The sequence below is a fragment of the Euleptes europaea genome, chromosome 8 (assembly GCF_029931775.1).
Source record: "Euleptes europaea isolate rEulEur1 chromosome 8, rEulEur1.hap1, whole genome shotgun sequence".
Classification (NCBI taxonomy): Eukaryota; Metazoa; Chordata; class Lepidosauria; order Squamata; family Sphaerodactylidae; genus Euleptes; species Euleptes europaea.
The window spans coordinates 23454245-23475292 of record NC_079319.1 but is presented as its reverse complement, the minus strand read 5'-3'; the positions used below and the strand labels follow the sequence as shown (position 1 = coordinate 23475292).

The 21048-nt window shown below is 41.1% G+C and overlaps 1 protein-coding gene across 8 annotated transcripts in view; it reads left to right on the top strand.

Annotated features, from left to right (window-relative positions):
- RIMS2 (regulating synaptic membrane exocytosis 2) overlaps nt 1-21048 on the top strand; it is a 412392-nt gene that overhangs the window by 112172 nt on the left and 279172 nt on the right. For 2 of the 8 annotated variants that reach the window (XM_056854763.1, XM_056854762.1), the window contains exon 1: nt 17390-17840. The exons of the other annotated variants lie outside the window; for them this stretch is intronic. In XM_056854763.1, the coding sequence (XP_056710741.1) occupies nt 17719-17840 (122 nt within the window). In that variant the 5' untranslated portion in view covers nt 17390-17718. Of the gene's footprint in view, nt 1-17389; nt 17841-21048 lie in introns of those variants that run through there. 8 annotated transcript variants of the gene reach the window in all.

The window sequence follows — 21048 nt, the reverse complement described above, 5'->3', positions numbered from 1 at the left end:
ACAGCTCCATTATACTGCACTTTCAGCACAATAATATTCATCCACCATTTATGAAATTGTATTGGGAGACAATCCATGTTTTATTTTTTTGTCAGACAGGTAACCAGCACATTTATCTTTTCTGCTGCATTAAGATGTTTCAAACAGAGGTTTGCTCATGATGGCCCTGAATCTGGCTTGTTGTTATGTTTTGTGTACTCCTTCCTCCCACTGTGCATGAGGGGCAAAAGATTGAAAGAAGGATTGCATAAGTATGACAACATGCCAGGTTTATAGCTGTAATACATCTCTGTTCAAGACGTCTAAATAGAGTCACTGTGATGTAAATTCATTGCTCAAGGTGTGACATCTTCTGAATAGGAATTCTGGCTTGTACTTTTGTCCTCTTTATGTCCTAATAATATATCATCTGAATTGTATTACTTTTTTTACTTGGACACCTTGGTTGCTTTAAATCACTGGTTCCCAACCGGGGGTGGTCCACGAAACAAAATTATAAACCCATCATAAATTAATATTTTTAATTAAAAGTTCTCTATTATAAAAATATATTCAAATATTATTCTTAGTTTAATGTTAAACTAACAGTTATAATTAAAGTTTATTTTCAAATTATCTGAATTTTTATTTTGAACCTTGGGGTCCCTGCACCGAACAAAAAAGTCCTAGTGGTCCCTGGTCAAAAAAAGGTTGGGAACCACTGCTTTAAATATACTTCTATGTTAGACAAATGGAAGGTGGGCTATATTTACTATATTAAATTATATGAACTATTTTAAATTACTTCTAAAATAAATATTCAAATATTTATTGTTAATGCTGTACTTTTATTTTGTTTGCTTACTGATCACCATAGTTGGAAAGATGACTTCTAGACTGACCTGTACTATCTTCTCAAAGCACCATTTTATTGATGTTGCACAGTTAACAAATGGAGTATGTTGTGTCATGATGCACATTAGCTGATGACATATCTTAGTATTTTGTGCATGAAATTCACTTTTTCTCCATTTTAAAGGTCTACAGAGATTACTCTTATGTATGTGCTTCAGGAGTTCAACTTATTTTACAAGTTTCTTTCTAATTTAGCAAAGGGTTTTCTTGTAACTTTATTTTTTTCTGAGAGATAAACCATTTACAATTTGGAGTGTAGCGAAATGACTGCTATTCTGTTATTGTAAAGCAGTTATCTTCAGCCCATGTGTCAGGGTTGTAGAGCCCCACCAGTTGGGTCACACAAGAGAACAACAGCACCACCTCTGCCTGCCTGCCTTTGCAAGCAAACTGAGAGGTGCAGCAGATTGGTAAGGCAAGGTCACTCAGTGGTGAAAATGATTCCTCCATGATTCTAACCTCTGCTTGTTCCTCACTATAGCACACCACGAGGTGTTGTGTTTTCTGTGCCCAGCTTTCTATGCTGCTCACTGTCCTGGGGTTCATAATTCTGGCCCCTCTTCTTATTTTCACATGACTGTGGGTCCTATGATTCTTCCTCATGATAAAGGTGGGACCTGGGTCATCTGAAAATGTTGAAGACTACTGTACAAAACAGCCCAGGTTAAAGGAATTGGTGCAAAAATTATTACTATAACCCTCAAAGGAGAGCAATTATTTATTCTGATATTTCATTCATTTTATTTTCTGAAACCAAATATTTAAAAACCATGTAGCACTATCCTCTTGCTATTCATGAGAAGGAGAGAGCTGTATCACATTATTCTTGGCAGAACAGCTCCTTGCTTGGACAAAGAGAAGGAATTGCTGGCTGGCTGGCTAGCCTTGATGTTGTTAACTCTTGCTGCTAATCTTCTTTGGCAGCTGGAGGAGGAACAGCAGGAGAAGAGATAAGAAGTCTGATATAGTTCTCTCTTTCCTTGTGAGCACATCTACACTGAGAGTTAGTCCAGCACCTCAAGCTTCTACAGTCCTGTAGGGGCGGCTTATAGTAGGAGTCTAACATTTTAAGCAAGTAGAGTTGGGTAGCTTGTCATGTGAACAATGTAACATGCAACTCAGATCTAAAATTATTAGATTACAGAGGGCTGTGAAATAACACATTGTGAATGTAAAACCTATTCGTAGATTCAGGGTCACTATACGTTCATAATACATGCCATGTAAACTTTTCCATTTCTCCATACAGAATTTGTTTTCTCTTGCCTTCAATCTTCATATTTGTCTTGTATATTTTCCCTTAGACTTAGCAGTGTTTTTCATACTTATTGTAGCAATGCAGTACACAGATATGCATCATGAAGATAAATTCACAGTGTCTTTCAGTTCCTTGCTGTGCATCAATATATGGCCCTAATATGTCATACACATTCCCAAATAGAAGCACTGATTAGTTACTTCTGGTGCATACTGTTTTAGACTGCCTCAACTTTCTTTACAAGACATTGAATGTTAGACCGATGAGAGACAGAACTAATAAAATATAACTTAAGACTACAGAAAAGAAAAGCTATATTTGTGATGTGAATACAGTTATTTCCAAACTGAATTTCTGTATTTGTTGTTTTTGAGTTGGTGAGTGTGATTGTAAACCACCAAGAATAGAAATTGGGACCATCTGCAGAAAAGACCATCTAATTTTGGCAGAAACTATTTGACCTTCCAGAAAATAGCGTGTGATCAAATTGACTTACGAATTGTTCCCAAAAGTTCTGGAAAGTCGTAGCAGCTGAAGGGGAATTGTGTATGTACACCTCCCTGTAGCTGTTGTAGAATATTTTCATGCCAGACTGCTAGACCTTGCGTGTAGGAAGTAATGCTACTTGCACCCAAGACAAGCTGCCACTGTGATTTTGCTGCCCTTGAGGATACCATGAAATGTGAGATTGCTACATTCCCCTCTTAATCTAAAATGAGTCGTCTGAGAGTGGAAAATGGCCATGTTTGGAAAGATGCCCTGGTTTATTCTCTTGTCTATGGGAGGCTAGATTGGTACTAGCACAAGCAGTTGATTTTCTATGCTGAAATTATTATTGGCAGCTCTGGTCAGGTTTGGATGCCTGCCAGCTCCCTCCCTTCCTTTCTGATCCCTGTCACAACTTATCTGTGTATCTACTTGTGAAGACAACTGTGGACAGTCTGATAGAGAATTGTAATGGTTGTGAAGACTATTGAGCTTTCACACTTATATGCATTTTCAGGAAAATATTGTTTTTGCCCATTTACTCCTCAAATCAGCTAAAATTGACGAAGGAGGAGGAAAAACTTCATTTTTGTGGCTTCTATGCAGGCACACATGGGACCGTGCTTGTGCAGGCCTGCTGCGGAGATCAGTTCCAAAGTTTTCTAGATCTCTTTAGAACTTTCAGAGTGCCCCCCATCCCCTCTGGCATGCGCCAGAGTTTATCCTGCCCAAACTTGCATGTCATGTAGGCGAGGAGAGTGCTCCTTTCCTCAGTCCTCTCTTCACTGCCATGGAGACAGGACATTTTTCTCTCTAGCTCTACAACTTACCTCAGAATCTTCAGCCCTGATTGATATTTCTTCGTCTTCCTTTTCCTTTGGTTGGTACCACTTTTTTTAAAAAAAGTTCACAGTTATTTGTCATTGTTCATTCTTCGTGACCCTTGGTTCTGACTCAGACTCCTGAGGGAACACCCTACTGGCTTCTTCACAGTTTCAAATAAATAAATAGATAGATGATAGATAGACAGACAGAATGATAGACAGAATGATAGGTAGATATTACAGATTTAATCATGTCATCAAACATGGCTCTTTTCAATAAATGTTTGGAATTTGGACTTAAAATGGCGCAGTCAGATGACCACGACCACTGCCTTCAGTTCCTTGGTGAGTCTCATAATGTCATAATGTCAGTGTTTGATCCATATGCAAGCAATTCACACCCAAAGCCCATCAAGAGAAAGCCTCCAGATGGAAGGCATTTCTATGGGTGATGGCTTTGGGAGCTCCGAGTAAAGATCAGGCACCCAATAAGGGGTCAGAACCAGAGCAGAGGGTCTGCACTCCCTCTTTGGGTTCAGGGCCCTCAGGTTCGATGTCAGAGCCAGATCCTGAGTCTTCCCCTTGAAAGATGTATTAAATTACCTTTTGAATTGAAAAGATAGTGGTTTGGTTATTACATTAATTAAAGTTAATTATTTGCTATCTTTACGTTCCATGACTCAGTCCATGGTACCTCTATTTTCTGCCCAAATTTCCAGGAAATTTCTCAAGGGGTTGTTTAATTTGGATCCTCACACTCCTCTACTGGTCCCTCACTGGAGCCTCTCCATAGTGCTGTCTGCACTAATATTCAACCCCTTTGAACTAGGGCTGATTCGGCAAATTCGGCAAATTTCTGGTTCGGCACCCTCCTCTATACGACAGCCCTTCAAGTACTTGAAGGTAGGGCTGTCGATTTGGCAAATCTGGCAAATTTCTGGTTCGGCACCCTCCTCTATACGACAGCCCTTCAAGTACTTGAAGCCTTCAAGTACTTGAAGCCTTCAATTACTTGAAGGGCTGTCATATAGAGGATGGTGCCGAGCCAGAAATTTGCCAAATTTGACAGCCCTACTTTGAACCCGTCGCCATCTGTGACCTACTTTTTCTGTCCTGTAAGATGGACTTGCTGTTGGCAATTGTGTCTGCCCATAGGGGTTGGGGAACTCAGAGCTCTCCAATGTACACCCCCATTTACTAGATTTCATTCCAGTGGGATCGGAATCTGCTCACTGTCTTTCACAGTAGATGCCCTGTATTTCACTAACAGCAACTTTATGAGGTGTGCAAGGTATGGTTTGTGCATAGAATACACAAGATGTAATGTCCACCCCACCCCCAGTGTCCCTCCAATGGGTGCAGACTCTTCTATACACACAAAACCTATCACAGTGATAGGCATTTTGCAAAAGGAATTATTGGTATGTGAACGTAAGCTATAATGTAAACACAGCATGAGATACTTTATAAAAAGAATTTTATATAATAATGTAAAATATTTTCAACTTAAAGGGTACATCATTATTATTTTTTCTTTCCTGAGAGCTAGCGCAGTTTAGTGGTTAACAGCGGTGGACTCTAATCTGGTGAACCAGGTTGGCTTCCTCACTCCTCCACATGAAGCCTGCTGGGTGACCTTGGGCTAGTCCCAGTTCTTTCTGAACTCTCTCAGCCTCACCCACCTCACAAGGTGTCTGTCATAGGGAGGGGAAGGGAAGGAGATTGTAAGCCGGTTTGATTCTCCTTAAGGTAGAGAAAAGCGGGGTATAAAAACCAACTCTTCTTACAATAAAAAAATCCAGATGATTGTTAATGGAAGTACAAAAGCATGGTATATAATGAAGTATACCTGGCTATCTCTCTTTAGTAAGAATCAGTGGTTTATCCAGAAAAGTCCTTTGGGATCTGGAATCTGCATGAATTGATTTTTTGGGAAATCTATAGCCAAGTCTAACCTTCTATATAATTGACAAAAATTTACTCTTGTCTTTAACTGCCTGCTTGAGTGCCTGTAGCTATAGGCTTTACTGTTGTAACGTTATGGACTGTTCACAAATACACTTAATAGCCTGGGATAAATGTCTTGGCAATTAGAATCATAACAGATTTTGTAGTTTCTGTGAAGGAAGTTATAGGTTAATATTGCAAGTGGAAACCTAACACAAGGTCTATGGATAGAAAAAGCAGTGTGGGGAATAAGAGAAAAATGTGAAGGTTTTGAAAAGGGTATTGTTGCTGTTTTCATCTGTAATCTCACAGCTATTCCTGTAAGGGGGATAGTTTGCCTAGAAATGACACAGACAAAGATGGAAATGTCCCTCAGCAGACTCTGCAGTATTTCAGCCGTAGCTCTTAACGCATCTCTACTACTTAGATTGTGTTGAGGAGGAAGAATAGGGCTATATCAGGGCACAGTTCACAGTTAATAAGCTGTCTTTGGCAGCTTTCCTACATGGCAGATGCCTTTCTGACAAGGCCATGGTGCCAACATTGCTAAAAGATTCCAAGTATGACTCAGTTCATGGTAGGTGAGTGACCCATTAAGAATTACACTGATGTGAATCTTGTATGCAAAGGTTAGACTTGTTGATGCGCCTACAAACAAATGACTCCGGAGGCAAAGAAAATGAAATCTTTACTGACACTGAATATATTTAAGAGTTGATTCAGTACAGGTTTCTTTTTGTGTATAGTTTCTACATCTTTATTTACTCCACAGTCACATCACAGGCTTCCTTTTCAATAGCTGCAGCAGTAATCTGAGTTCCTGATGTGAGAATCTTAAAGATTTGTCATGTGTCAGCCACTGAAGAAGCAACCCCTCCGTCTCACAGTTTGAGCTAGTAGGGAAGGCCTTGCTACAGGACCTTTCTGATATTTGTAGCTAAACCACTAGAGACCAGTGGTTATTACAAACTGTATTCAGAGTATACACTGTGGGGGGCAATGGGCTTAGGAAGCCAACTGATCCTTAAGGGCCAGTTATGCTGGTGCAGGATCCCAGGACTCCTCTCAGATGCCGGTGCTGCTGTGCTGCTCTTGGGTGCTGGTGCAACTCAGTCACAGGCCTCTGTGCTGGTGTCACTGTGGGCAGATCATGGGGCTCCCTAATGCCTTTCAGCCTGGGAATGCCCCCAGACAGAGGTGCCAAGTTGCACTAAGAAGAAAGGTGGTGCAGCCCATAGACAACCATAGAGCAGGGAAAAAGTGCCCTTGCTGCTGTTGCTACATCAATGAAGCTACAGTCCACCACATAATAGCTATTGGTGGAAATACTAGGCGTAAAAAGTAACTTAATAATGTGGATGTTCTCTCAGATAACCAGAATTGTGAAGGTGAACTTGCCATAGAAGCAAGAAAGAAACTGCTATAATAATGGGTGACTTCTACTGTCCTCACACTGACTGGGTAAATGCATGTACAGACTGTGATCAAGGAGGAACATTTGTAGATATCGTAGATCAGTGATACTCAGTGGCACATGTGGCTCTTTGACATGCCACCTAGGGCTCTTCTGAGCACCATTCTGCAATGTGGTACCCATCCTGTGTTTGAGTAAAATGGGCAATGCCCAGTGGGGACTGTGATTGGTAGCTGGTTCTCACCTTGAAACTGCCATTACCAGAGGAACATAAAAGCTGTGAGTAGGGGTGTGCATTCGGCAAAAGCCAACACCCCCCCGAAACATATATTATCGGTATTTCTTTGGGGGGGGTTGTCCTAAAAAATGGCGGCAATTAAAGGGAGCTGAAAAGTGGATCCCAAATAATGCTGATTGTTTGGCATTATTCAGGCTGCTTTGTCCCCTCTGCTATTTTGAAAAACTGGGAAGAAATCCCCTCTCCCCTCTCTCCCTCTTTCCCTCACTAACATGCTGGCAAGCTGGGTCTCAAAGGTGGCAGGCAGCGAAGAACTGAACACTAGGCTTGGCTTGGTCAAGTCCAGCATTTGGCTCTGATCTGCTGCCTCTGAACTCCATGTGGGCTCGGACGTAACAGGCGGCAAAGAGAAGAACTCTGGGCTAGGCCAAGCGGAGTTCGGAGGTGGCTGTAATTTTTTGGGTTTGGGTTTAATAGACATGGAAATTTTTGGAAAAAACAAAAAAGCTGGACACCCCCCCCCCAATACTGATATAGGGATTTGGCTTTTTGGGGGAAATTTCCAGGTTCATTATAGAGAGGCATAAGCAATGGGGCTCCATTTGGAGAGGTGTTGGGGTAGTGGTATTGAATTTGCCCACAAATTATCTGGAATTTGGGGGGGGGTGCAGCAAGTACCCAAGTTTGTAGATTACACCAGATAATTCAAGATAGTACAAAGCAAGTGTGTGGGACCCAATATGGCAAACAAGTTTCAATTTAAGTGTAAAGTGATGTACATTGGGGCAAAATATTGTAACTGCCAGATGCGGGTCTGAACTGGCAGTGATTCATAAGTAAAGAGATCTTGCAGCCATGGTGGGTATCTCAATTAAAATGTCAACTCTGTGGCAACAATGAAAAAGGCAGATTCTATGTTAGCTATTATCAGCAAAGGAATTGAAAACAAAATGGCCAGTAATGTTATACCTTTGTATAGATCCATACCGAGGATGTATTTTGCATACTGTGTACAGTTATGGTTATATCTTAAGAAAAATATTGTAGTGCTGAAAAAAGTGCATAAAAGGGCATCTGAAAAGTTTAAAATGGAATATGACATATAGAAAAAGACAACTAAAACTATCAAGGGGCTGGAGTATCTACATTAGGGAAGAAGTCTACTATATCTGGGGCATTTCAGTTTAGAAAAAGATAATTACCAGGTATCAGTTTAGAGATCTATAAAATTATGCCAAAGGTGGAGAAAGTAGATAGAACTTTTTCTTGATGGGCAATTGATTCTATAAAGAAAAAATAAAGTACTATTTGCAATATGGATTCTTGGAGAATGTACAGGATATAGAGATGGGTGTTAGTTTAAATGGTGATAGGATCATGGTTTTTCAAGCAAATTTGAAAAGGAATATTCTTGATCTGGTACTAACCATTCTTGATCTGGTACTAAAGTTGTCTCTCCACCACTGCTGAACCATAGCCAGCCCTTGCATGTCTGAAATAAGTTCCCTCATGCCTTCTTGTTCTCTCTTCAGCACGAGGCACAACAGCTCAGGCAAGAGAGTAAGATTGCCAAGACACCAAAGGAGTGCAAGCTGACTGTGGAGCAAGAGGAGTAAAACCACTACCACCCCATTGTGTCTAGTAGATTTCCCCCCCTCAGGTGGCTGCCACGGTAGTGGTTGTATTTTCTGTTCTCTGCAACCAACTTACTCTCCTCTTACAGGACAGCTGCTGGGATAAAAATATAGAGGCTGCGGAGAAGGATTGGGGTATTGGAGAGGAGAAGCTCTTTACTTTGATCCTGGCGTAATGCCTGCAGCTTAGGGAGCCTCACAGCTTACCCATCCTGTTGCAGTGACTGCCAACCACAAACAAGCCCTGCTGGACAATGGCCTTGTTTACTTTTTTAGAAGATGGAGCGTGTGCCACAGTCAGGAATAATGCTCAGAAGAGTCACAAGTGACGGGTCAAGTAGGGTTGCCATTAGGGCTGTTGAAAAAAAAATAGGTAAAATTCGGATTCAGCAAAATTTGGCCCATTTTGATTTGGGAAATGCCGAAGTCCGAACTCCTCCATTTCGGATCCATGCAATTCGGCGCGAGATTCGGAGTTCGGGGGGAAATTCGGCCGTTTAAAGCCATTAAAAACACATTCGCACCTTTCCGTGGCTCTGGGGGGGCATGTTTAGAGGTAGAGGTCCCACACTTTCAGTGTAGCTTGAGGGGACCCTTGCAAGAACCCCCAAGTTTTGTGAAGATTGGGTCAGGGCCTCCCAAGATATGGGGCCTGGAAGGGGTCCTCCCAATCTGCCCATTGCAATAAAGCCATTACAAACACATTCACTGCTTTCCGTGGCTCTGGGGGGGGCTTTTTGGGGGTAGAGGCCCCAAACTTTCAGCGTAGCTTGAGGGGACCCTTCTTGCAAGAACCCCCAAGTTTGGTGACGATTGGGGCAGGGGGTCCCAAATTATGGGGCCCGGAAGGGGTCTCCCCTCCGCCCATTGGAATGAATAGAAATAAATAGACCATTTGGACTCGGAGTTTGCAAAACCATGCAAAGCAACACGTGACGCAACCTTGGGAGTTTGCAAACCATGGAAAGAGACAGAGGCGCGCTAGCTATGCATAAGGAGCAGGTGGGTGTAATTTCCCCTTTTTCATCGGACTTGGGAGTCGGGACCGGGCAAATGCATTCTTTTAGTCACAATTTGAAAACCAGTTTTGAGCGAGCATCAAAATAGACCTAACCCATCTTATGAATGAGGGAAAACCTGAGGACACACAACTGAAAACCCCCGTTTGAGGCTGAGCCGTACTGGTTTGAGAGGGGGGGGTTTCGCCCGCTCTGCCTGGGGGTGTGTGCCCCCTCAAACCAGGGAGAGAGAGACGTGAGTGGGCACACACCCCCAGGCAGAACGGGCGAAACCCCCCCCTCAAACCAGTACGGCTCGGCTCAACCTCAAACGGGAAAAAACCAAGGAGGAGGAGGCGCAGCCCGGGTGCCGAGTGGAGAGAGACTCGCTAGCCGCTGCACAGACTCAACTTTAAACTTTAAAACTTTAAAAGCAGAACACACACTCCCGCAGAGGCGAGCGGGCATACCCCCCTCGGCAGAACGAGCGAATGCCCCCTTTGGCTTCCCCCCACCCACAGAAACTGCTCCCCCACACACGCACACAGACTCTGCTTCCCCCCCCCCACACGCACAGGAGAAAAGGTATAGAGAAATTAAACTGTGTGGATGTCTTCCAGCAGGAGCACAGAGAATTAAACCCAATCCTATTCCGGTAATTACCAGCAGCAGAATCGGATCTCTCAGCAGCACCGCCACCAAATTGGAAGGCAATGAATACAGTCGGGACGGGAGGGGAGGGACGGGAGTTTTTAGACTCTTCTGGCCATTTCAAAAGTGAGAATCCCTGCTCTGATTGGCCGGGAGAAGACCCAGCTTGGCCACCATTGGCCACAGGAGAATGCTGCTTACTAACTGACGGTTATGCTGCTGATTCTGAGCCCATGAATTTGCCGAATTTATTCGGCGCCCCTGAACTTGCTGAATTTGGCTCGTCGTTTTCCCGCCCTTTTTTGAATTCGGTTCCATCCGAACTGAAAACCGCTGAATCGGGAGAAATTCGGCTGTTTTTCGGTTCGGGATGAACCGAATCGACAGCCCTAGTTGCCATTCCCCTGCTGGTGGCGAGAGATTCCCAGCTCTGAGCCCCCTCCAAACCCACTCCCCCCACTGCTATTCAGTTGGCCGCCAGAGGGACTTACTAGCTGCAAAGGGAGGCCAAAGGTTGGCCGGCGCTAACGTCACTTCTAGAAGTGATGTCATTGTGTTGCAAACAATTGTAGGGACATTCTGATATTTGGGCAAAACTTTATGGCAAAAATGGCTTCTACCATAGAGTTTTGCCCAAATACCAGAGTGTCCTCACAATTGTCAGTAACATGATGACATCACGAAGTCGGTGCATTGGCTCTGGCCTCCCTCCAGCCTTTCTTTGCAGCTAGCAAGTCCATCAATCCCCCATCCCCCACCAGTTGTGAGGGGGTACCTGGCAACCCTCTCAAAGAACCACGATGTGACTCCTGAGACACTGAATGAATACAACTGATGGATGGTTTCACAAGTACTCTGAAAGGAGGAGAAGTATCTAGCATTTTAAAGGCAAACTTTGAAGCCATAGTTCAGTGAAATGTAATGGAATTAGATATTTTATTTTATTTTATACCACCAACAGTGGTGTAAAAACAAAAGCACTTGCTAATTTGCCAGAGAATAGGAAGTTTATCATCCTGGCAATAGCCAGTTGCCAATATAGCAAAGGATTCTGCTGCACTGGGCCTTTAACAGCTTCATTAGTGCTAGGCCAGTAGCCAATTTTTACTTTCATTTTTAGCCAACGCCATTCTGTGCCTCCGAGTAACTCTAGTTTTTTTTCCCGTCCTCATATATTCTCATCCAGAAACACAGTGCCAATACAAAAAGAACCCCGTTTTGCCCCGGTCTTGGGGCTATCTAGCAGGTAAATTCTTTTTCGAAAGCTTAAATCAGATTTGCTATTGATTTCTTACTAAAAGCTTTTCCAAACCCAGTGGCTGGATAGTTTTGGTGAACATTCAGTCTGATTACATGCATATTTACTCCCAAGTAAGTCCCATTGGGTTATTTCAAAATAATTGTGCACAGGATTTCAGTCCTGAGCATATGAATCTACCGTGTACTGTGGCTCACGAAAGGTCATACCCTGCCAGAAAATATTTTTGTTAGTCTTTAAGGTGCTACTAGACTCTTGCTCTTTTCTACCGTGTACTAAGTCAGACCATTGTTCCTTCCAGTCCTATACTGTCTCCTTCGATAAGCAGTGGACCTAACAGTCTTGTCCAAATATGGTTCCCTGCCCTGCTGTCATAGATCCTGTTACCTGGAGATGCCAGCATCTGAACTTGGGGGCTTTCATGCAAAGCATGTTCTGTAGACAAAGCAGTGACTCCTCTTCTTATTTAGAAAAATTGTACCTGAAAAAGTGGCCTGTATTGCATGAACTCTTGCCACAAAAAAACATGCAATAGGATTTAGAAATCTAACAAACAGAACTGAAGTAAAGCAGAAGTGTTAACACGACACATTAAATGATCCAAAATTACATAGTAGGAGCCAGCTTACAGCAAACTATACACAATATTATAGACCACAGTCCCTAATAATTTTTGAAGTAACTTTGTGAATCGTTTTGTTCAGTGCTACCCTATTGCCTACGTAGAAAAGCCATCTTGATTAATTTAGTTTTGCATAGTCTGTGGAAAGCCAGAAGAGTGGGAGTCTTCCTGACCTCCTCAATCAGACCATTCCACAAGGCGGGGGACCATAATGATGTAGGCATGTGTACAGGCAGTTGTTGATTGTGCCCGCTTGCAGGTTGACACCTGCCGAAGACCCAATTCAGATGAGCAAATCCATTGTGGCCTAGCATAGAAGGAGAGCAGATCTTGCAAATGTGAGGATAAAAGGCCATGAAGGGCTTTGTATGTGATAGCCAATACTTTAAATTGAGTCCAGTGACTGTCAGTCAGTCAGTGGAATGAACATAGAATAGGATTAATATGCATGCTTCATGTAGCTCCCAATAATAGCTGAGCCACAGCATTCTGCACCAACTGGAGTTTCTGAATTGATTTTGAGGGGAGACCAATCCACAGTGCATTAAAGTAGTCTGAACTGTCCCTAGTAGTCTGAACTGTCCCTAAAATTACTAAACTGAGGCTATCATGCTTTGGTCACATTATGAGAAGACAAGAGTCACTGGAAAACACAATCAGGCTAGGAAAAGTTGAAGGCAGCAGGAAAAGAGAAAGATCCAACATGATTGACTCAATAAATGAAGCCACAGCCTTTGGTTTGAAAGACCTGTGTCGCGACCCAGACTAGTGGTTGCCTTGTCTGGGTCAAGTTCTCGGGCGGCTACCTGTGGTTGCGGAGTTTCCTCGGCCTCAGACCACTCAGCCAGGGAATCCGAGCTGTCTTCCCCGTCTGAGTCCGCCAGGATTGTGGGCTTCTCACAACTAGCCCGTCCCAGCCGTATCCTCCTAGGCCTCCACCTCCACAACCCTTTTGGGCACTCCCCCCTGGCTCCGCCCTCCCGAGCCCATAAGGCCCTCGAGTCCCCCTCATTTACGGGCCCATCCGGCGGCGAGGCTGTTTCCATGGCCCCGCCCCCTCCTGGCTCTCGCCCTGCTGCTGCTCAGCTGGCTGTCAGGCGGGGTTCCCGGCTTCCGACCCCGCTGCGGTCCGTCGCACTCCGGGGGTCTCTCAGGCTCTGTGCCTCGCGGCTCCTTGGACCCTCCGCTTGATCCCCCGTCTGGTATCCAGTCTGCAAAGGGGAGAGGAGGGTTCCCTGAGGGGGAGGTGGGTCGACTCGGCTCCCGGGGTCTAAGGACGCCGGGTTCCTCCTCCGCTCCCTTCCTGGCCGCCCTCCCATTCGGCTTCCCCCCTGGCTGGCCCCCACCTCCCTCTCCTGCTGGCGGGTCGACGCGGCCGCCTTCCAGTTCTCCCGGGTCCCAGGTAAGCGGCGGGAACGGGGGAGAGCCTGCGATGCCCGGGGAAGGGCCGGTCGCAGGACAACCTGAGCAAGGCTATTTTGGAGGACATTGATTCATAGGGTCGCAATGAGTCACTTAACACACACACTCAATGGTTAGACCATCAGGGCGAATCTCCAAGCCTGAAATCAAACCTCCCCTCAGTGATTTCATTTGTTGGGCCAGTCACAATTTTGGTGAGACCCAAGGCAGACAAAGAAATTATAAAATCCTTGGCTGGCCCCAGTGAGGTATCCTCAGCATGAATGTTGAAGTCTCTTCGAACAATGAGTCTTGGTGTCCCAGCACTACATTCGAGACCACTTCTGCCAATTCAGACGAGGCAGCTGGTAAACAACCATAATACCTAATCTATCCTTAGTCCCTAATGTGAGAAGCATACAATGCCAGTAATGGTTTGCAGTGGAAGTCTGTGGATAACAGTCATGCCTCCTCCCCGGCTATTTTATTTTTTCCCCAATGGGGACCCAAAGCAGCTTACTCCTGTGTTTGAACTGTACAACAACCCTGTGATTGTTTTTGTATGAACAAAAACCCCAAATGTAAAGAAGTTATGGATTAACCAAAAGAAATTACGTTCACCAGAACATGTATATTTTGTACAGTGTTTGAGCTTGTGTAAAAAATATGTACTTGCTGACAGATATAATATTAAGAATTTTAAAGGACAAATTGGTCAAAGTTAGAAAATCACAAACCAAAGTAAAAGTCATTTCATAATTTCATTAATTTAGAAGATTGAGTTTAAATAATTATTTTTTCTTTTATACATTTTTAGTATAAGGTCCAACAAATCTAGAGATTGTTTTATTGTTACAGGTACTACGGTAGGATTAGATTTTGTAGCTGGCTATCAGAAAATAAAAACTGGTGACAATATGTGGATGCCTGGTTACTACTCTATCCATCAGTAATTTTGTATGTAATTTTAAAATACTGAGCATTACATCCCAACTTTGTAACACAACACCAAGCAAATAATTTTCTCTTCTTACTGGTACCCTATTATAAGCCCTTTTACTTCAACCTCATTGTACAGAATAACTGTAAAACGTTCCTGTAAGTAATATTTGGCACCCTGAAATTCAATGAGGTATGTCTGTAGTATAAAAATGGATGCAGCATAGTACGAATAATTTTAAATGAAATGGCAACTTTTCAAATATTAAGGAGGCCTTAGAGAGAAGAGTAGATACAATGAACACTCATCTTACCAAATCAATTTCTAATTAGCTCTGAGTAAACAACTGCCATTGTCATGAGCTATCATGGAGTAGTGACAGCTCCTAACTTTAGAAAATGCAAAGAAAGAATGTATTTTTGTGTGGTGTTCAATGCAAAGAATCTGATTCCCTTTCCCTTCTGGTAAAAGCTATTTACAGGGCTTGCCAAAGAACTTGTAGATGTTACAATTATGCGCAAAAATATCAATATGAATAAGAGACACAACTCTTATTGCTGATACTTCTTTCCCTAAAAGAGCATTCTGCTTTTTATGCTGCTTCTCCATCCCACTCTGAGAGCTCTTTTCTTTCAATAATAATGCCTTCCTATTTCTTTTTTCTTTATCCAGACCACTCCTTCTCTTTCCCATTTTGGTCCATCATTCCTATAGTATAGCTAGTTGGGTCCTCCATAGTTAATGCCTTTATTTCCTTCTGTGCTCATGTTCCTCCTTCTCCAATATGTGCTTAGAAGATGGTTTAAGGTAAGGACAAGACACTATCGTAGACCATCTGTAATTGCCCAGGAGCCACAGTTGATTGACTTTTAAACCACGTATGTCTCTGAACTACACTGCAGTCATATTCTCCTCCCCTTAAGAGGATGAAGTAATTACATGTTCTAATTTTATGATTGTTGCATATAAATTTGCTTCTCTGGTATAGTTCTGTAAATCTAGGTCAATTATGCAATTCTAAGAAGAAAAGATGGTGCCACAATCTCAGGTACCAAATATGAAATTAATGCACTTGCTGACTTCAGACAAAAGTTTTAAAATGGAAATAAATCCTAATTTTCAGAATATCTGTGCCTGATATTTTTCATTGCCTTAAACAAAATCTGTGTTCTCTTTTAGCAGAAAATGGTTGAACACTTTGATAGACTAACATAATGAACTACTAGCTGCATGTAATGCCATGTGGACAGAATACTAATGGCATTGAATGTAATGTTTCATGTTAAAGTCTCCTCCTTTTGCACCTTTATGAGGAAATGCAAGTGTATCTGGAATGTGGTAGTGATCTACTTACAAGAGCCACATAAAATTAGAATTTAGGCATGCCCACTTTTATTTCATTGTCTTTTCCATGAATAGTTTGTCTGGCAAATATAGCATGTCTTCCTGGAGGCTTCTGTTGGAAAATTTAAGCTATAATCTCGCCTTCCAATTGCTTGTCTGAATTAAAAATAAAGATTGATTACTGATTAGTTTTATCATGCTGCAACTGAATGATCATTAAACGTGTCAGTGTGGAATTCCTTCTTTTCCTTGACCCATGTTTGTCTCTTTTCCCACCACGTTCCCTACATGTTTGATTCTGAACATGCTTTACTCTGAAACACACTAAGTGCTGCTGTGGCTCTATCCATTTAGCCCTGTAGGGGCTCCCCTTTGAGCCTATCAGTGCAGTTCCCTAATTAGTTGAAAACTTGCTTATTCCCTTTTTCTTTAGGGTATAAAATTGCTTTCAGTGCAAAGGCTTCAATAATAGCCTTCATTTTATTTTAGTTTATATGGGGATTTTGTAAGTGGTTGGTATGATATTAAATGCTGCATATTGAAAATTAGGTATTCTAAAGCAAATTATTTTAATTGTTATTCCCCCTTTGGTGATGATAGCCTATATTGTACTTTGAACTATAGTTTGAGCTAACGGAATATTGACTAATAGTTGGATGATCATTGGTATTCACAGGCAGTTGTATTTTAGATTCTTTCTGCTACCCTAAAAACGTTTAAGGATGTTCCTTTCAATGAACAGTCTTGCTGGCAAGGCAGTTTCTTGCTGCTCTGTACATGGATTGTAGTGATAGGTCCACAGACCTATAGTTCACTGAGGGATAGATAGATACAGTGTACTAGGTTGATTTGATTGCTGCTAACGTTTGTGGATAGAATGCAGTGAGCTTCCAAAGGATGCTGCAGGTCTCTGCTTTTGAAGCACATTGTGTATATATGTGGCAATTCGTTTCTGTGGAGATTTTGAAAATGTATATGATAAATCATTGCCTCGATTTTGTGAGCATAATATATGCAGTAAGTAATGGGATGATGTTGAAGTTTATGCTCTTTTCTTCCGTGAGAATAAATTAAAATGGTTAAAGAGAGAATTGCTTGCTATGTTATACAATATATGATACAGCTTTTCAAAAAGTAAAGACAAAGGACCTATTGTTACATTCTTTTTGCTACATATTACCATTTGAAGAATATGGTTACTATTTTTAGAGGGGTCTTTCTGCCCTGTGCTGATGCCTTTGAGTTCTAAAAAAAAAAAAGGGGGGGGAGACCTATATTCACTGGGATTGGTGTTAGTCATTTTTACAGGGGAGGAAAGGAGGAGGAGAAGCTGCAGAAATCCTCCTCCTCCTTCTCCTCCCCCTTCTCTTAGGCAGTAGTAACTGTGTGAGGATGCCTTGTCCTCGTTTTTATTACTTCTGAGATTTTATTGCTGGCAGCCAGATGTGCTGAAACTCCTGACGACAGCATCTATTCACTGCGTGTTTTTAAGAGGCTTAGAGAAAATATGAGTAGAGTCCATGAAAGCAGCTCAGCTTCACACTTCAGCTGGGAATGCCCAAAAAGCTTGCTACCGTTTAGAATTCTTGCTACAGTGAGGAGGAAGCTGTACGGGTGCTAAATCTTCCACGACTGAATTAGAAGAATAATGACTGTACAATTAACTATCAACCCCTGCTCATTTAGGCACAGTTTTTATCAAGATCAGGAGAAATATGGAACTTGATTGGCATGTCTGCATTTGATGGTAACTGCAAACAGATGACTTTTTGCACAGGTGGTAAGGAAGAATAGAAGGGAAGAGAGAAAATGCAATTTGAGACATTGCGCCAGGTCTGCAATTCTGTGTTATCACATTTTCATGGGGTTTTCTCATCCCCTCCAAATATTTTACAAAATGATCTTTTTGGACAGACGTTGGATAATGCTAGGTAAGTAAGCATGTAGCTTCCCCTCTCCTGCATTTCTACATTTCTATCAGCCATATGTGCATATGCATGCTTTCCCATGAGTAATCATACATAATCAGCTCTTGAAATATTAACATTTTTATAGCAGTGATGAGTCTTCTGTTGGTCATCTGTTGCTTTGCATAATATATTTAAATGAAACATTTTATGCAGGAATTAAAATGACTGCATTACTGCAATGAAAGCATATAAGATGCAACCTGGCATCTTTTGAAACACATTTACTAGCATGATCAGACACAGCACTAAGTATGGGTCCCAAACACGTATTACATATTTATAGAATATTTGTGAGACAAAATGATTTCTTTAATAATATGGCAGTGCACAAGGTTGTGACTACTTAACCATAAATAATTTGCTGTAAGATGTACACTAGCAGTCCTGCATATACTTGCAGAAGACATATCTTTATTTGGGGGAGTCTTTTTGTGCTTAGCGGTTTTCAATAACCTTATTAAGTTGCTGTATTATGAATATGAGCTAGTGCTTTGCAGGAGGTCAACCAGGTTTGGGCACTGTTTTATTATGGATTGCCATTGTTTTCAGAGAACTGTAGGGAAGAGAAAGGTTTTGTTAATGACAGTGAATGGGATTTGTTGATCAGGTTTCTTACATGTATTTTGGGCTATACTCCATTGTATATTAAAATGTATCTTTTGTACTGTTTAATCAGTAAGCATATCTTGCCTAAGGGGTATTTAAAACTTTGAAAAATGATTGACTATTTTAGGAAAGAAGGGGAAATATTTAGTTGAAAGGATATATGAAAGGAGAAGGAAAACAATAGTTTTTAAATAGCAATGCATTTTGAGAAATGTTCTAGAAAAAAACAGTAAATAATACTCTGAACAGAAAATGTAAAAGATGCCCACTTCCCCCACAATAACACTAAGTACATCATCTATAATTATAAAGCTATTATGTCTTTACTGATTATTGTTCTTAGCATTTTGCATTATACTTAACTGAATACCACCTTTTTAACTTTTTATTTTTCATTTGTTTTGCATCACTCTTTCATATGCTTCTGATATTTAAGCTGATGAGTTTTTCAAAATGATGTAGCCAAAACTGATTTCAGAAGTATCATTACTAGTACGAAACAAGGATAAATACTTGTATTTTAAAAGTTCATTTTAAATCTTTTCAAAGTGTGACAAAATTGAATACTTTTTTTGAACTGCAGCTTATCCATTTTATATCTCCAAGTGCATTTTTTCAAGGCCTGCAGCCTAGCCTACTGTTCTCCAACACTGACAAACCAATTTTGTTTTGCTTATGTTTGCTGTTGCAGTTTCCCGTCAGCAGATTTCATGTTTTCTTCTTGTGAAAACATGAATGCATATTCTCTGTTCTTTTTTGGTGTCTGCAAATATTTCACTGCATTTAATATGATTTAGATGTATCAGTGTGCATAATCCATGGAAATGGTTAATTGAAAGGGTTTAAAGTAAATTTAGGCTGAGAATTAAACTGACTGTTTCTCCCACGTCAGTGTGCTTTTGGACTGAAGTTCTTGTTATGTTTGTAACACTGCATAATATCATTAGGGGTAGGCTGTTGTAGTATTAAAATTTGTACAGCGTTATTAGCTGCTTATAAGTTGATGCTTATAAGTAAGGCTTATGCTTATAAGGGTTATGGTTATAACTATGCCTTGTATGTCACTTAGATAAATATTTATAATTTAAATTTTGCTTTTTGTCATCTTGAAGACGTAGTTGATTTATTGCACATTTTAATTACTTTCTGTTACTTTACTTTTATAAACATCTTATATGTTCTTTTTTGGCTACAAATTAGTATGTATTCTTATTCATACCTTTCCCTTAAACTATCCAAGAATCCTATCAAAAATTAATTAATGACTAGGTTTCATTTGAAAACAATGTTCAGAACTTTGGATAGTTATGCACGCAAGCCTTTTAAATAAATCATGATTTATTTTGATTTTATAGTCCAGTATTACATTTTAAAATTGTGAGATGCCTATTTGTGGGTTAAGCAAAAAAGTTCTTTATAATTTCTGTTTATAGCTAAAATCTTACACTAAAGAGAGAACTGCTGACTTTTCAGTACTGGAAAGAAATGTTAATGAAGAAAATATGCAAGCCAGCATGTTTTCACCATACAATTAATGTAGCATGCTATGCTGGACACACTCTGTCCTATTTTGTGGGCTCTTGAGAATGTGTTGGCTTTTCACATTCACCCCACAATAATGACAACATTATTCAAAGTGGCTTCCCTCCCCTCCCCTCCCCTCCCTTAGTTAGGAAGCTTACTGACAAGGTCTTCATTTGTTAGCTGTATGTTTAACTGGAGCCTCCTGTCTATGTCTTAGTCCTTTTGCTTTTACTATCTACACTGCAGTGCTGCTGCATATATTGCTGTTCAGGCAAGCATGCATTTGATGTGTCCAAAACATGTGTCCCTTTCCTACCATTCCAAACTGCATCTTGCTGAAACAGCACAATTTTGCTCACGAGTCCAAGGCTATATTGAACATAGTAGATAATGCCAATGTGTATTGTTCAGCCTTTGAATTTATTTTTAAATTCTCTTGCCTGAAGAAATCTTTTTTTTAAACTGGTGCTTAGAATGAACTCTGTTTGCATCTGTTGTGTTGCATTTGAAGTAAAATATACTAAAGGAAAAAGCTATATATATATATATATATGTTATCCTACTCTGAAAATGTATGTACCTGCATTTCCCTCAGTTTAGCTGTTTTGGCACATTCACTGTTATTGCTTTTTGGCCTATTCAGCCTCTTGGTGACTGAATCCATGTTTTAATATTCTTAGATGAAAGGGGGACCTTCATTTTCGGATATATATATTGGCCTTTCTGACTGCAACTTCCTTCAGTGCTGAATGTACTAGTATAGGGATATCAGAAGCTCTATTTGTAGCAGCATTATTTGCACTGCATTGGAGTTTAGGAGTGCTTTGGGCAACATTCAGATTAATACATTGTTGCATAAGAATCTTTTGTGAAGACAATCACTACAAACTACACTAACTCCAGTTTTAGAATTTGCTTTTGATCTTTTCTGTTTTCTTTTGAGGTTGAAAATACCAGGCATTTATTGTCTGGAAAAGTTTGTTCTCTTTCTCTACATTTAATTTGCTGCTGTTAGCAATGAGAAGGTGAATTTTTGAGC